The 16742-nt window shown below is 45.0% G+C and overlaps 1 protein-coding gene across 4 annotated transcripts; it reads left to right on the forward strand.

Moving 5' to 3' along the window:
• Positions 1 to 5368: 5368 nt before the first annotated feature.
• Positions 5369 to 12645, forward strand: LOC142578543 (uncharacterized). Of its 4 annotated transcripts, none has more exons than XM_075687933.1 (4): positions 5369 to 5685; positions 5847 to 6118; positions 6845 to 6968; positions 12474 to 12645. In XM_075687933.1, the coding sequence occupies exons 1-3, from the start codon at positions 5665 to 5667 to the stop codon at positions 6939 to 6941; spliced, it is 390 nt and encodes a 129-aa protein (XP_075544048.1). In that variant the 5' UTR covers positions 5369 to 5664; the 3' UTR covers positions 6942 to 6968; positions 12474 to 12645. The 4 variants fall into 4 exon arrangements, with proteins under 4 accessions (XP_075544048.1, XP_075544042.1, XP_075544031.1 ...); XM_075687927.1 differs by having other exon boundaries at positions 6845 to 6964; positions 12474 to 12644; XM_075687916.1 differs by lacking the exon at positions 6845 to 6968 and having other exon boundaries at positions 12474 to 12642.
• Positions 12646 to 16742: the final 4097 nt, after the last annotated feature.

Genomic DNA, 16742 nt, shown 5'->3' on the forward strand with positions numbered 1-16742 from the left:
CGCGGGGATAGACGAAATTCCAACCAAATTAATTAATGAACTTGGCCCAAGAAGCAAGGAAACGCTGATAAAAGCATTGGAGGCAGTCTTAACAAATAAGCAAATTCCGCACAGCTGGAAACAGAGTAAAATGAATTTGATTTATAAAGGGAGAGGTGATAAGAAGGACATAAAACCCTTCCGACCAATTACGATAACATCAGTTATATATAGGCTGGCGATGCATGCGGTGAAATTAAAAATGCAGTGATGGGTAGAAAGTAATAGAATACTCGGAGAACTTCAGAACGGATTCAGAAGTGGTAGGCGCTTAGATGATAGCCTGTTCGTGCTTACCCAGTGCATAGAAATAGCTAAGGCGGAAAATAGACATCTGTATTTAGCCTTCCTGGACATAAGCGGTGCGTACGGCAACGTGAACAGGGAACTCCTGTGGAACATATTAAAAGATGAAGGTATCGGTCATGAGGTAATTGATTTTCTACAGGAAATATAACGAGAAAATAATGTTGAAATAACATGGGAAGGAATTAATAGTACGACAACTGTCGAGGTACACAAAGGTAAGGTTGTCCTCTATCACCGCTGCTATTCATGCTTTATATGATAAGCATGGAAAGAATGTTACAACGAAGCAATCTAGGGTATAATCTGTCGTACAGATTAGGCGGAAAGGTTGTTGAGCAACGACTACCGGGTTTAATGTATGCTGACGATATTGTACTGTTAGCAGAGAGCCAGGAAGATTCGCAAACTCTGGTTAATTACTGTGGAGACGAAGGAGGCAATTTAGGTTTCAGTTTTAGTGCAGCTAAGTCCGGTGGGATGTTTTTCAACGATACAACTGATCAGGAGCTTGCAATACAAGGCCATGAAATACTCCGAGTGGCCGAATACAAATATCTCGGGGTATGGATAAACAAAGGGCAGATGTACACGGAAAAGCACGAACAGTCTCTCATAGCAAAAGGGCGAAGAGCTGCCGGGATAATGAAGCATAGGGCATTGTGGGGGTACAACAGGTATGAGGTACTGAGAGGTATTTGGAAGGGAGTAATGGTGCCGGAGCTTACTTTCGGGCATGCGGTCCTGTGTTTAAGGGCAGAGGTTCAGTCGAGACTAGAAGTAAATCAGAGAGCTGTGGGAAGATTACCACTAGGTGCCCACGGGAAAACCACAAACGAAGCAGTACAGGGGGACATGGGCTGGGCATCGTTCGAAGCACGGGAAGCTCAGAGTAAAATCCTATACGAAAAACGTCTGAGGAAATTGGACGATAACAGGTTGGCAGCTAAGGTATTTATAAACCTATACAGAAAGAGCGTCGACTCACAATGGCGGAAAAGAACTAGGAAGCTAACCAGTAAGTATGCCAGACACGAGGACGAAGAAAGACAGAGCATTAAACGACTAGGTTAAAAACACGGAAGGTAAAAATTGGATAAATTCAATGGAAAAGAAGCATAGTGTTGAACTATATATCGAGGCAGGAAACAGCAGATCAGGAAGGAAGCGTTTTATGATAACTCAAGAGGCAGTGCGCTTCTCTTTGAAGCTAGGTCAGGATGTCTTAGAACGCGGAGCTATAAAAAGAAATTTAACGAAGAAGAAGACACATGTACTGTGTGTGGTAAATCTGTAGAAGCAATCGAACACATACTCAAACATAGAGTTTCCTACAAGTATATATACCTTCTAGCCTCTATACTACAAGAATTACTAAAATGTGATGGTATCACTCCCGATGTCGATGCGGACACAGTCACGCTTCCTGAGGCCCTAGGGTTCAGATATAATAATAGTCGTAAATAAATATGCGGTGGAAATTAGCAAAAGGCGATTGGAGGATTGGTGGCGCAAAAGCAGAGAGGTGACATAAGGTTAAAAGGGTAGGAAGACGTATAAAAATGAAAGGCAAAATAAAAAGCTGAACATGGTGGCAACTACCATCACCCCGTTTCAAAGGGGACGCTCCTACCTTCCATCCATCCATCCGGGCGCTGCATTTTTTTTTTTCGCTGCGACTTCTACGTACCGCATGGCGCCGCCACTGCATACGGCCCCGTCGGCGCATACAATTGTGACCTTATCTGCATAGAGTTTCCTACAAAAATTACTAGAGGGAACTCTGGCGCTGCAGTCGTTGTCCTACAATGGGAATGATGGGAAGTACATGGATTTGTCTGATATTCGTGCTTGTGGATTCAGACGTTCTTGTGGCTTTGTATATTACGCTATATAAATCTTATTGTCGTATATTTCAGCGCAATCTATATTCTTCGAAGTGCAGAAGATGCCGGGAACGCGTGCAATTGCTATTGATTGCAACGATTGAGCTTTTCCAGGTGGCCAAATCGAAACGTGCCAAGCGTCTCAATGCACTGGTATGCTGAAGCACCTTCTCGACGAAAGCGGCTCAAAGTCAAATCAGAGGCATACGTTGGCCCGGGCCCTTCACGAGGCCACCAGGTCTCACACAGTCGATGAGCTCGTCGCAAAACTGGTACAGAAGTACTTGCCCGTCCGTCGCGACGGAGATCCAGTGACCCAACTCCCAGACTACCGAGGCCCTCCACGCCCCGAGCTCGACGAAGACTTCTCCGTTGCCGAGGTCAGACAGGCCATCTTCGCGCTCAACCGCAAGTCTGCGCCGGGTCCAGACGGAGTCACCAACAGAATGTTGAGAAACCTCAAGGACACGTCGATCGTCTTCCTGACCGACAAAATCAACGAGTCCTGGAATAGCGGCGTTGTTCCTGCAGAATGGAAGATGGCCTGCACGGTGCTCATTCCCAAGCCCGGCAAGGCCCCGAACATCGAGAACCTCAGGCCGATTTCTCTAACCTCCTGCGTCGGCAAGGTCATGGAGCGCGTCGTCCTCAACAGGGTCAACGAGTACCTCGAAGACAACGAGGTTTACAGGTACAACTGATCGGCTTCCGTGCCGGACTCTCGACGCAGGATGCAATGAGGCTAATAAAGCATCAGATTGTGGATGGCCGTTCCAGAGACGTCAAGGCTTTGCTCGGTTTGGACCTCGAGAAAGCTTTCGACAACGTGCTCCACAGCTTCATAGTAAAGACCATTTCAGACCTGGGTCTCGGCTCCAGATTCCATAGCTACGTCAGCTCTTTCCTAACGGACAGGAAGGCCAAGCTTCGCATTGGGGACTTCCGCTCCAACGATGTGCCCTTCGGAGGGCGGGGCACTCCTCAGGGCGCCGTCATCTCACCCACCCTGTTCAACATCTGTATGATTGGTCTTTCCGAGAGGTTGGCACGCGTAGAGGGCGTCAAGCACACCATATACGCCGACGACATCACCTTATGGTGCTCCAGCGGCTGCGAGGGCAGAGTCGAAGAATCCATGCAGGAGGCGATCGACGTGATCGAGGAGTATCTCCGCCCCACCGGACTTCGATGCTCCCCCGCCAAGTCGGAGCTTCTGCTTTACAGAAAAGAGAAGGGAGGCAGCGATGGGAAGACCTTTGCCATCGTTGTGGTCGACTCCAGGGGCAAGATTTCCAACTGCGCCTCCATTCGCACTTCAGACCCCGGTGTCGCCGAGCAAGCCGCCATCGCCCTCGCCCTGCTAACGGTCGTGGGTCCGAGATATATAGCGATTCCAAAACGGCAGTTAGTGCTTTTCAGAAGGGTTGCATCGCCAAGCAAGCTGCTCGTCGTCTTAGCAGCTCGAGTCGAGATGCTCTCACGCATCATTCAATCCACTGGTTTCCAGCTCACGTAGGGTCGGTCGAGGGTGCTCCCCCGAACTTCAATGAGTCTGCTCACGAGGCTGCGCGTGACCTGACCGACCGCGCTTCCTCTGCAAGAAGCACCGACTCCCCTCCTCCCTACGGCCACAGGGACGCTCCCGCTACTCACAACGAGATTATTAAATTCTTCTACATGTCTAGAAGGGTCTTTCCACCCCCTCACCCCAAGTTGAATAGGGGCGCAAGCCGTTTCGCTTAGGCTTCTGCAGACCAGTACGTATCCGTGTCTGTCCGTTCTCCACGAGGCTTACCCGGACGTGTATCGCGACGACGCCTGCCCCTCCTACGGGCAGACCTCCACTATAGCGCACATGCTGTGGGAATGTGGGTCGACATACCCCAAGTTCATCAAGGAGGAGTGGGACTCGCTTCTGCGTAGCCCCGCTCTAGAAAAGCAAATCCTGGCTGTCCGGCGTGCCCGCGACCGGGCCGGTGGGCTAGACCTGCCGGTCCCGACGTGGGACTAGCCGGGTGCGCGACGAGTTCGCGTTCTTGCCGGACCTGCAATAAAAGTTTCTTCACTCACTCACTCACTCACTCACTCACTCACTCACTCACTCACTCATACCTGTGATAAATTTATAAAGGCGTTTCATTCGCTTGTCGATACACGCCTCCGTGGCTTAATGGTTTCAATAGCAGTCTTCTGTGCTAGAGTCCCTATGTTCGAATCCTGCCGTCGGGCAATTTTAATGATGTTTATTTAATTATTTATTACGCAATACACTGTTGAAAATGACAAGTTTACGAAATCACAAAGCCGTGTTTTAAGCCAAAAGGACGAAGTTTAGGCAAATCCATGTACTTCCCATAATTCCCATGCCGGGACAACCGCTTCCATTTCAGCTCCCGTAGACACTAACGCTAGAGTTCCCTCTAGTAATTTTTGTAGGAAACTACGCTTATCTGGTCGCCCGCGCTTGCTCGCGCTGACGGGAGTTTCACCTCCTAAATGTTCTTCCTCCGTGGCCAGGTCTAATAGGGCGGCGACTACCGCAAGCAGGAAATAGTCGTCGTTGGACGACGATGATGGCGAGGTCATCGCAAAGCACGTGCAGGCGTAGCAGACGAACATGCAACACGAAGCTCGCGCGCCGGCGAGCGCACGTCAGTTTCATGCGATCACGTGTCAGTTGTGTTCACATTCTACGACCCATCTCGTTGCTCTCTGAAACCGAAAGTAGGACTGGTCGCTACGAACAAGACACCAAACAGTTACCTCTCGCACTCTGAAGCCAATGATGTTTCGTGCCATGATTAGTGGGTCAGTAGCTACTTATTGCAGCATAAAAAAACGATCGAAATTCTTTGCGTCAGTACCCCTTTAAAGGGACTCTAAATGTTCATATTTAGTCAACGTGGACTGCTGAAATACCATCCTGGAAACGCTTGTTTCCTGCGAAGAAGAGACTTATTTTAAGAGAAAATGCGTTCTGAAGCGTCCGCGTACCTCTAGCGCAGTTCAAATCGCCCGCCCTCCGATCAAAGACTGGTGACGTCATGGTCTCATAGTGACGTTGCGCCGTCGGTGAGTAAAACGGCGCCCGCAGACGGCGCTACGGCTTTTCGGCGCAAAACGCGCGGCGTAAGCTGCTGACACGCACGTGGTAGTAGCGAAATGCCATACTAAAACGCTGCTGCCACGCACGGAAGTGACGTCAGAGTTATGATGACGTTGTTTAAACAAGTATGACGTGTTCCGGTTTATAGTTTTGCGCGCGCTGCTGGAGCTGCTTCAGCTTTTCAGCTTAGCTAAGACACAATTTTACGGTTTCTTACTGTATTGTGTGCTAGAATGTTGTTCTAGTTGCGCTGGAAGAATCGGATGGTGTTCGAACTTGCGATCACGAGCGACACTTGGACGCAACGCTGGAGCAGCTCGTTTCCTTATGCCTTGCAGCGCGTTTATGGTTGGTAGTGTGGTCTTATGTAGCTCCTGTTACGTTTTTCAGTGCTCTTGTTTGTTGAATTTGCTGTTGTGAATGGGGCACATGTTGGCTTTCAGTATGGCAGAACTTTTTTCTCTTATGGTAAAAACGTTTAAACGCGTTCTCAACTCTTGTCGCTGCAGCCAGAGTGCGGGAAGCCTCGAGCTCGCTTCTTCCCGGCGCCGCCCCGGCTTCGAGGGCCGCCGGGGACCTTCTCCATCGGCGTTGCCGCCTCTGGGAGACGACTCTCAAAAGTTCAGAGTTGGCAGACCGCAGCTCTGGGCCATCCGGCAAGCCGAAGGTGCCGCTCGAGTTCAAGGACTTCGAGCCGCCACCTGACAAAAACTGCCGGACCATTCTCTATTAAAGTTTCTTCTTCATCCTTCGTAGGATTGCTGTTGCATATATTGCCCGAGTAAGTGCTGTTGCAATTTTTTTACGGCAATGTCGCATTTACCTCTACTGTTTCTTGTCTTGCATCTTCATGCTGTTTCCCTGTTTACCTCGGATTTTGGTGGCTAGCGAATCGCGACTTGCTTGTGCACCTGCTCGTTACAGTTCAAAAGGCACATGTTGAGCAACCTGAATGTAAACTATGAAGACAAATATTGCAAAAGGTGGCCCAGCCACTCATAGCTCTACTTTGGTTCAATTTTGTTGTAAAGTTTGGCTGTCTTGAAGACCGAGAAATTTTCTTAAATTTCTTCCTGCTAGTTTGCTAAGCTGCTATTTAGTATTGCTTCTTATGATGGCGCTGTGCGAGGTACCAGGTTTGCGCAAATGTTCCTCGCAACTTGTTTGTAGACATGACGTAGCTTCATTGCAGGAACCTGCATTTTGTTATACATGTGAAATGCATGCTAATATGACCAGTGTGGGCTTGCAGGTCCATGCATGCCGCTCTCAAGCAAATGCCGTTTCCATTGTATGAATCTTCCTTGACCTTGCTGCACTTCACAGGGCTTGTTTGGTTAATCCTTTTGTCTGTGCAATAGAATGCTCATAGGTCTTGAGCTTTACCCTGATCCTTTTGTCCAACAAAAAAAAAAAAAAAACTCTTTAGGCATTGCGTTAGGGAACATATCTGGGTGATAATGTGACAATCTTTGCCTCTATAACCTTTCTTTTCTCCCATCTTCAGTGAAGTTGTCAACCACCTGTCCCTTTGTTCGAACAGAGTGCCATGCATTGACAGAAATTCTCATCACAACAAGAAAATCTCTGAAGGAAATTTTTGAAACTGACTAGGACTTCGTCTTGGGCAAGTTGGTGAAATCTGCGACGCATTTTTTTTTTTTTGTGCGCAAAAAGATATTTATAGAAGAAGGACGCATGAAAGTGCGAACTACCAACTGACTTAATGATTCAAAGGATGGAAGATAGGGTACAAATTTTGTGCACATGCAAGAGGCGAATGTTGTGACAGTGCTAGTTTGTCTAGTAATGCTACAAATCGGCATTAAACAAGTGCACTTCTAGGGAATTAAGGCAATTGAAGTGCTACTGACATGTGCACCATCTCTCTGATAAAATATTCCTTCGCGAGTTCATGTGCTGTTTTGTTGCTACTTCTGCCCAGGATCACAATGTTGGAAAGCACGGCTCACATGAGCAGGCCTTGCAATGTGCGCTGCACCATCCGGTTTATTTAAATTGTTTGAATGCTCCCTCAAATAGTCATTTAGGCATTGGGCCGTTTGGTCTACATAGAACTTGCCACAGCCGAGAGGTATCTCATAGACCAACCCACAGCACAATGCAAAATGGTTGGCATGATTTTTCATACACCCTTGTCTCGTGGTATGAGAGCCACTAGCAAAATTATTTGCTTTCACGTCGATAAATGTTGTACACTGTTGCACACATTTTTGGCGTGACAGAATGTGTCTTTTTTTTTTTTTTGCATGAGTGCGAACATTCATAGCGATGGAAACACAAAAATTGTTTCAAGTGAGGCACTAGATCACCCAGAGCAACAATCTAAAGAAAACATGTATTTTATGTTAATCTTGATTTATTAAACAATTTTCTCGCCCTAATGTGGCAAAGAGGACATCTTAACCTCTACACGGACAGGCAGAAGAATGACAATTCCATGAGAAATGTCAACATATGAGCATGGAAAGCGCAGTTGCCAGTGATGTGAGGACTGACGACTTAACAAGTACCACAACGCGGAATGGAAAGCGTATGCGTCAGCTCCCGCCTTTTAAAAGGTTGATGCTCTTATTGAACACGCCAATGCCATGCTGTGCCCCGACCAGCTTCAAAGCCGCAAACTGCACTGTTTTGCAGTACGCTGCGACTGCAGCCCACTTGTTGCCTGATGTAGATTCCGGATTCCGGAAATGGGCTGAGAAGGTCTAAGCCGACACGATGGAAGGTCTTGGTAGGGATGTCGAGCGGCTGCAGGTAACCGGTGGGGAGCTGGGAAGGCTTCTTACGTCGTTGGCAAAGTTCACAAGTGGGGACACAACATCGTACGGAACGGGCAAGGCCCATCCAAAAAATACGGCGACGTACACGGTCATAGGTTCGAGATACGGCAAGGTGTGCTGCCGTTGGTGCGTCGTGAAGCTCTTCTAGAACAGTGGAGCGGAGGTGTTTAGGTATTACAAGTAGAAACTCAGAGCCGTCCAGATGAAGGTTACGGAGGACGAAGAGGCGTAGAGCAGCATCGGCTGGAGAATGTTCAAAATGGTCTATGAGTGCTCTGATGTAGCCGTCATGATGTTGCTCGTCGGCGAAATGAAGCAGCTGTGATACAGAGAATACACAAGAAGCACTGGCAATATTGGAGGAGTCAAAGTTGTCAACAGGTAACGCGACAAGCAGTCAGCGTCTTGGTGCAGGCGGCCAGACTTGTACACCATGGAATATGAAAATTCTTGTAGCCTCAAAGCCCATCGACCAAGCTGGCCTGTAGGGTCTTTTAGTGATGAAAGCTAGCAGAGAGCATGATGGTCAGTGACTACGGAAAAAGGGCGACTGTAAAGGTAAGGACAGATATTCGCAACTGCCCAGACGACAGCAAGGCATTCTCATTCCGTAATGGAATAGTTGTGCTCCGATTGTGCTAGGAGGTGGCTCGCATAAGTAATAACGCGATCCTGTCCACGCTGACGCTGGGCTAAGACGGTACCTACGCCATGACCGCTGGCATCTGTACGCAATTCTGTAGGGGCATCAGGGTCGAAGTGGGCGAGAATGGGTGGTGAGGTTAGAAGAGTGACGAGACGAGAGAAGGCGGCGGCTTCTGAAGTACCCCGCACCTCCACCAGAATGTTACGTGTGAAAAGACAGACGAAAGGGGCTATGTACAGGTTATTTACACTGGAGCCAGGCAGCCAGGCCGACCCTCGCTCGCACTAACAGCTGCGACGTCATCTTCGTTCTCGTGGCGGCCCGTCTTTTGAGCATTGCTCGATGATATTGTAATAATATTACTGCGAATAGAGCTTTTGTAATTGAGAAACTGAAGTAAATGCAGGACACAATTAGACACTCCCTTAGACATTCAAGTACTAGCCAGATGACGAAGGCACTCCTCATTAAAATTCTGTCACTGGAACTCATCTACTAGTAATAAAAATATCGCTGCATTGCATTATAACATGAAAGAAAATGCTTCTTGTCTAGTTCTATTTGATTTTTAGAAAAAAGAACCTATTGAGGTTACCCTTGAAAGCATCGCCCACGCTTTTGTGTTTCAGTAGTTATTATGTAGTGCTGAGCTGGCTTTTCTGGCTCGCGAAACTTGCACAAACTTCAAGTCGCAGAGAATTTTATGTTCATGTGATGTCGTGGTATGTCTGAACAGTCCATGCCACTTGACCAAGAGCAGCTGCAGTGGTGAATCCAATGTTCTGTCTTGGGTCGGTTGCTCCATGGCCGCACGTACGCATTTTTCGTAGAAAACTGTAGCACCATCTGTAGGGCGCTGTTTTACTCACCGATGAAAGCAAAGGGCAGTCGTGGCGTATGCAACGTCGCCACTCCCTGCTCAGGAGCAGGTGATTTGAATTCCTCTCTAGGTATGCGGACCCTTCAGACGCAATTTCCTCGTAAACTAAGTCTTGTTGGCACGAAACAAACACTGTGAGGTTTATGGAATGCTACTTCAATAGGCCGCATCTATTTATTTATTTCATACATACTGCTAGCCTCCATTTCGAGGCTGTTGCAGGACATGGGAAAATACATTGCATCAAAATATGAATGGCTAACTTATACACTTGTTAATATTGTAGTTTACGAGAAGATGTAGTTGAGCAATACAATAAGAGGGTGTGACCTTCCTGAGTCAGCCCTTAAAGGTTAATGAACAAAAATGCAGAAGCATAAGGCAAACAACAAAAAAAGTACACCAAACCAATTACAAACATATTGCAGTGTCTGTAGGCGATACTTATAAGTTAAGATGCTTACTCAGACCTATTTTTCCAGCATAGGAAGGAAATCGTCAGGTGAACAAATTATATCACTAGGCAATGAATTCTAATCACTGATTGTCTGAGGAAAGAAAAAATACCTGAATGTGTCTGTGTGGAACCTGTATTCAATTAAATGTTTAAGGTGTTTAGTTCTAGTGTTTAGCTGTTCAGAGAAAGATACATATGCACCACTGTGTAATTTGTAGCCCCCATTAAGGAGGTGGAACAGAAACTTGAGGCGTAAGAATTTAGCACGCTTGCAAATAGTACTATAGTCCACTACTACTTAGTAGTCTGCTTTGTATTTTCCTTTAATGTCCCATGAAATGACCATATTAGGGAGCACTCAAACAATTCAAATAAATTTCAAGGTGTGCATCTTGGCATGCTTTGCAAGGCCTGCTAACGTGAACTGTGCTTTTCGTGTGTTATGATCTTGGGCAGTGCATGAGTTCATGGAAGCATACGGTGTTAGGACGATCCTGCATGTGTTAGTAAATGTAAATTATTTTAATTGCATGTAACCTTAGAAGCAGGCTAGTAGCCAATAAACTCTTGTTTGCTAACCCAAGGCATCGAGGCGGTCAAAGTCAGGGTCGTTGACCATTTGCCTGCTCCTAACCCCAATTATTGGCAAATCAGTTCTGTAGAAACCCGCAAGATCAAGGAGGGTACACGAAAAGGAAAATTCTTGAGACCCATATGGGTTTTTAAAAAAAGGCGGTGACTGGTGACACGCGTAGTAGAGGCGAAATGCCATACCAAAACGCTACTGCCATGCACGGAAGTGATGTCACATTTTTGACCACGTGATTGTGACGTTTAAACAAGTATGGCGTGTTCCAGTTAACAATTTTGCTACAGTTTGCGCGCGCTGCTTCCACTTTTGATCTTAGTTAAAACATAAATTTATGGTTCCTTACTGTATTGTGTAGCAAAATATGCTAGTTAGTTGTGCTGGGACAACCGAAATGTGCCTGAGCTTGCGATCATGAGCGACACTTGGGCCCACGCCTAAAGCAACTCATTTCCTTATACCTTGCAGTGCCTGTTATGGTTCATAACGTGGTTTTGTGCAGCTTACTGTTCAGTTTTTCAGTGCTGTTGCTCTTGTTTGCTGAATTTGTTGTAAATGGAGCTCGTGAGTGTCTTCAGCTTGGCGGCACTTTCTTCTCTTATGACAGAAAGGTTTAAAATATTTCTAAACGTTTGTTGCTGTCGCTTACTTGAGTACGTTGATCGTGAAGACTTTTCCTTTTTCTTTTTCCATCTTTCGTGGGGCTTTGCATAATGTGCGAGTAAGTGAGCTGTCGCAAATTTTTATGGCACTCAATGCAGCGTTTACCTCTACTCTTCGTCTACTGTACGGTTTCCCTAATCACGGATTTCTCGGCTCGATTGTGAATCACGACTTGCTTGAGAACTTGCTAGAAAGCCCAAAGAAGGCTACAGCATCTACATTCTGCGCCTGCTCGCAACACTTCAAAATGCACATGTTGAGAAACCCTAATCTAAACTATGAAAACCAGTAAATAGGAACGTGTTCTACTCAGGCTCAATCTTGCTCTCAAATTAAGTTTGTCTTGAAGCCAGAATGCGGTGCAGCTTGTTTCCTAAACTGATATGTATACTAGCATTGTTGTTTCTTACGCTGTTATCTGAGGCACCATGCTTGCACGAACATTCTTCGCAACTTGTATGGAAATACGACGTAGATTCATTGTAGGAATCAAGCTTTGTGTCCTGTCCTTCTCTTGGATTTTATTTTCGCGCTATTCTTGAGCTCGAATCAGGAATTTGTCATTGTAGAACCTGCACTACGTAGATGTGAAATGTAAAGACACTATACTGGTAGGTGGGTGTACACAAATGTGTAAGTTTCTAGGCTCATGCCAATCAAGAAAATGCCAATTTTTCATCCCGTGAGTCTTTCTTCACCTTGTGGAATTTCGCAAGCCTTGTTTCAGTCATCCCTTGGTATCCGTTGCAGCAGCTCAGTGTCTATAGTGCCCTGCTGAGCACAAGCTCGGTGGTTTGATTCCCGGCTCTAACAGCCACAGTTTGATGGGGGTGAAACGTAAAAACACTTGCATTTGAGCTTTGGGCGCACTTTAAGGAATCTCCGGTGGTCAAAATAAACTAGAACCTACGATGTAAACCACAGTGAAGTTACATGTCAAAACCTCACAGTTAAAGTAATCTCTTGATCTGTATAACAAAATTCTGATAAGTTTTATCCCTTAGCATGATCCTCTTGTCTAATAAAAACTTTTGAAGGCATTGTGTAAAAATATGTTTTGGATGACTACTGAGTATTTTTTCTCAAATCTTTTTCAGCACCAAACCGAAGAAGTTGTCGATCACTTTGGACTTTTCTCAAACAGGGTGTTGTCCGGTGATTGAATTTCTCTTCACGCAAGGACAGATTGTGAAGGAGATTTTGTAAACTATCAGCAGCAGTAGAGAACGAGGCACAAAGAATAAAGGAAATTGATGGACCAAATTTTCTGTTATTTACTATGTTGTGAAGGAAGCAGACAGTGAAGCTGGACAATATGTAGGGGGAATCATAATGTAGAAATAATAAGTAAAGAGGAAGTGAAAGTTGATAGAAAGACAACTTGCTGAAGGTGGGAGCCGAACCCCCATACTGTGCATTAAGCATGCCGTGCATTGCCAATTAAGCTACTGATGTGGTCGTCCTCCCATTTACTTGGCTATCTGTGTATGTGTAAGGGGTAGTCCTGGGAGGGTTGGCCAGCACTGCTTCTCTCGGCCATGTCAGGGGATGTGGAACATCTCTAACTGATGATGTCAAATTGTATGACTTCAGGATTAGGCAACTGGACAACAAGCCCTTAAATGCTCCCTCATGGCATCAAGGCAGCCAAAGAAAATACCTTTGACCAGTTGCTTGCTGCAAAGCTGATTTACTATGTGACTCCTGTTCTTAAAAAGGGATGTTCCACATGTGCTGTTGTTGGCTACGAGTGGTCCTGGCTAGCACTACTAGTGCTCTTTTTGTATGTGTACACAAATACCTAAGAAAGTGAACAAGGGAGGGCCCTCATGACAGCTTAACTGGTATAGCACAGTACGTATAATGTGGTTCAGCTCCCACCTTTTCATCCACTTTCATTTCCTTTATTTCTACATTTCAATGAAACACAATTTCCCCTGTGCTTTCTCTGGCTTTGTAGTCTGTTTTTTCATATAGTAAAAAGAAGGCTGCCTCAAGTTCATACAGGCCGCTTCAGTATTTTTGTACAATCCCATAAGAAAAGGCATTTGTTCCCCTCGGCTAAAGAAATACAGAATCCAGGTTTGTGCAATTTATCTGATATGTCCACATTTTGGGACAAAGTCTTCATGGACTATCTGGAAGCAGTGGCGAAGCCAGTGGGTAACAAACTGGGCACAAGCCCTCACTCCCCCCCCCCTCCCCGTGCACACACACACACACACATACAAAATTTCTATCTATATGGGATCTGCCCAGCCCCCTTTCCGTCCACAGTCATGTTGGTGCAGCCCGTCCACCTGCTCTCCCTATAAAAAAAATTTTGGCTATGCCACTGTGTTGAAATATGTGCCACAGTAGTCATCAATGTTTTAAGAAATTGAGGAAGAAGCTAAACAAGTGAAATGTCGAAGAAAGTTCTCAGGTGTGTTGCTCATGCATGGCAACATGCCAGACTGCATGGCGAAATTTGGTTTGCGATGCACTCTGGCATGTTTGAAACATGCGTGCCAACTGCACGCTAGCCTAGCCTGATCACTACTGCTGTGCACAATTAAAGTCATGCTTTTGACATCAATTAAACAGTAATCTGATTTAGAGAAAAGCATGCTTCTGCATACTTTTGCCCTTTCACTTGCTGGCTCTGCTGGTTGTTGCCAAGCTGGATGATCGTGTAGCTGGTGGATCGGCATTCCTGACCCCTTCAACTTGAGCACAAGCCTCAGGTATCTCCTTTTCTTTTGCACAACCTATACCTTGCAGCAGTTGTTGCAGTTCATAGTGTACGTCTGTGCAACTTGCACTCTACATTCCAGTTTTGTACTTTATGTTTTGTTTGGTTTGCTGTTGGTTAGCCCTCATTAGTCCTACCACACATCTACTGTTCTGAACCATGTTCACGATATTTAACTATATAAGGAACTTCCTTGTTACTTGATTTGTCTTTTACATATGAGAATTGGATCAGAACTACCCTACTTTGTTCATACATGGTCAATCACACTCGTGTCTTGTTGGTTAGCAGCTCCACAGTGAAGCATGTCCAATAGTGTACCTTATGTGATTTGGATGTGTGGACAAAAGCACAGGTGCACACCTCGCATTTAGCCAGATATTTTATCAGGTGCTGTATTTTCCAACCACTTATTTAATTTACTAGTTTTACCTTTCATCTAAGTGCGGATGCTACTGAACTGCTATCACTGGGGCTGGCAATATTATATATAATATATGCTACCTTTGCAACTTGGTCCCTGTTAAAGCTTGAAGAAAAATAATCCTATAATACAAGCAGTCACATAATGTACCCCTGGAAAAAGATGGTTCATTTGCAAAACCTACTCGACATAATTTATTAATAAAAAGAGATGGGGTGAGACAGATGGAATGCCCTTCCTGAAATTATAAAAGGCAAAGTAGACTGGTCTCATTTTTTTCTACACCACCACAGCTGTGGTGCATGCTGGTAATTGCACTACAGCTGAGTTGCGAACAGAAAGCATATAAAATGTGTAATCCACCGAGTCTTTTTGATCATAGGCAACAGTTTTTTTTGTTGAAGCATTGTGACATTATAGTAAAGGAATAAACTGTTACGTCCCTGTATGCTGCAATGAAATGCAAAGGAACAAAATTCTCTAAGTCTTTATTTCTTTCAAAAAGACAACAGCTTGCCACAGGAACACATGTTTAAGGACTATAGCAAATTAGCCTGACAGAAAAGCAAGTAAAATTTTTTTGTTGGTTTGATTTCGTGAAAAACTGCTGTGGCTGCTAGTGCAGCTTGTAAAACTTAGGCAAATGGAACGTGGCAATCGTGCATTTTCACCACAATGGACACGACGATGCTGTGAAAGGCACAAAGATGTGAACAAATGAAAGGATCAGTCATGTGCAGTGAAGTCTTAGAAGTAAGAGAGGCTTTGAAGACATGCAGCAATACCAGATAAATATAACGGACAAATGAGCATTCAGTGTGAAGTGCTGCTCACACGGCCAGGCTTGGCCATTGTAAACAAGAACAAACATGCATTGCTCGGTCTGTATACCTGCGCTCATCTGCTATACAATAGTCCTAGCCACATCCCTGACCATCAAAAATCTACCCATTCATTTAGATGGTTAGATAACATTGCTTTCTTGAACTCCTGGCATTGTTGATAGACAGCACTTTAACTGCAGGGCTACAGTTGCGTATTAGTGAATGCGTCTTGTGACATAAGCAAATTGTAACCACTCGGGCTCAACAAAGAATTAACCTCACGCTCATATATTCAAGAAAAAAAACAGTTCACCCAAGCATTTCTATACTTTCTGCAGGAAAAGAAAAATGCAATATAAAGCATAACCAACGCTTCACAACCTTGCATTCAACTGGTCACTTTTAAGCATTATTGCTCATCTTTAAGGTCCTTTAATGAATCAAGAAAACGTGCCAACAAGCACCTTGTAACAAAAATCGTGCAACCCAACTTTGTTGCTTCGTACAACTATTAGAGTGCTTGAAAACAGCAAGTCAAATAAGCCATAAAGCTTACCATTTAAGAAAATCCTTTGCTGGGCTAGTTGGTTCATTATCAGTCTAATAGCGGAAAGTGCAAACTTCAAACGGGACAGAAAGAGAGTCCTGCGTCTGTCTCACTATCCATCTCGTTTGAAGTTTCTGCTTTCCTTATTCCATTCAAAGCTTACTGCTTCCAAGTTCCTCATAGTGTATGTGATATTAACCATTGCAAAAGCATTTTCTTCAAGCAAATAAACATCATTAAGTAAATTTCAATGCATGTCCTTATATTTAAACATGCATGCAGATTATATCCTTGGTCGAGTCACTGCTGAAATGTAAACACATGACCACCACCATTTATATGCAAGGTGTCGTAATTTGGGATTGTCAAGCTTGGATATTAATGCAAAACGTCATTGGAGAGCAACTTTTTTTTTCTTCCTTTATATACTTCCTTGAGTATTTTCTGCCGCAAACAGAAAAGAATCTGCTTCACATAGCTGGTGCATGTTAACAGATGCAAGCTTTGAAACACATGCCATTCACATTGAGATAATGAACTTTCACGTCTCCAGCCCCTCAACTTGGCCAGAAGTGTAGTCGCTGAATATGCACTCAGACCACCACCACTGCTTCCACAAAACTCATGTTGGTGAATATACAAACTCTATAACTATTACGCAGTGCCTTCCCACCGTGTTCCAAATTCTCCTAAGAACTACAAGTAACATGGCAGGAAAAAAGCATGCATCTGCGTGCTAGGCATGGTGAGATTGGTCTATTAGGTGCTAAATTGCAGCAAATCCATTGCCTTTGTTGCAATACACTATAAGCAAAGCTTTCCTGAATCATTACATTT

Source organism: Dermacentor variabilis, chromosome 1 (genome assembly GCF_050947875.1).
Source record: "Dermacentor variabilis isolate Ectoservices chromosome 1, ASM5094787v1, whole genome shotgun sequence".
Classification (NCBI taxonomy): domain Eukaryota; kingdom Metazoa; phylum Arthropoda; class Arachnida; order Ixodida; family Ixodidae; genus Dermacentor; species Dermacentor variabilis.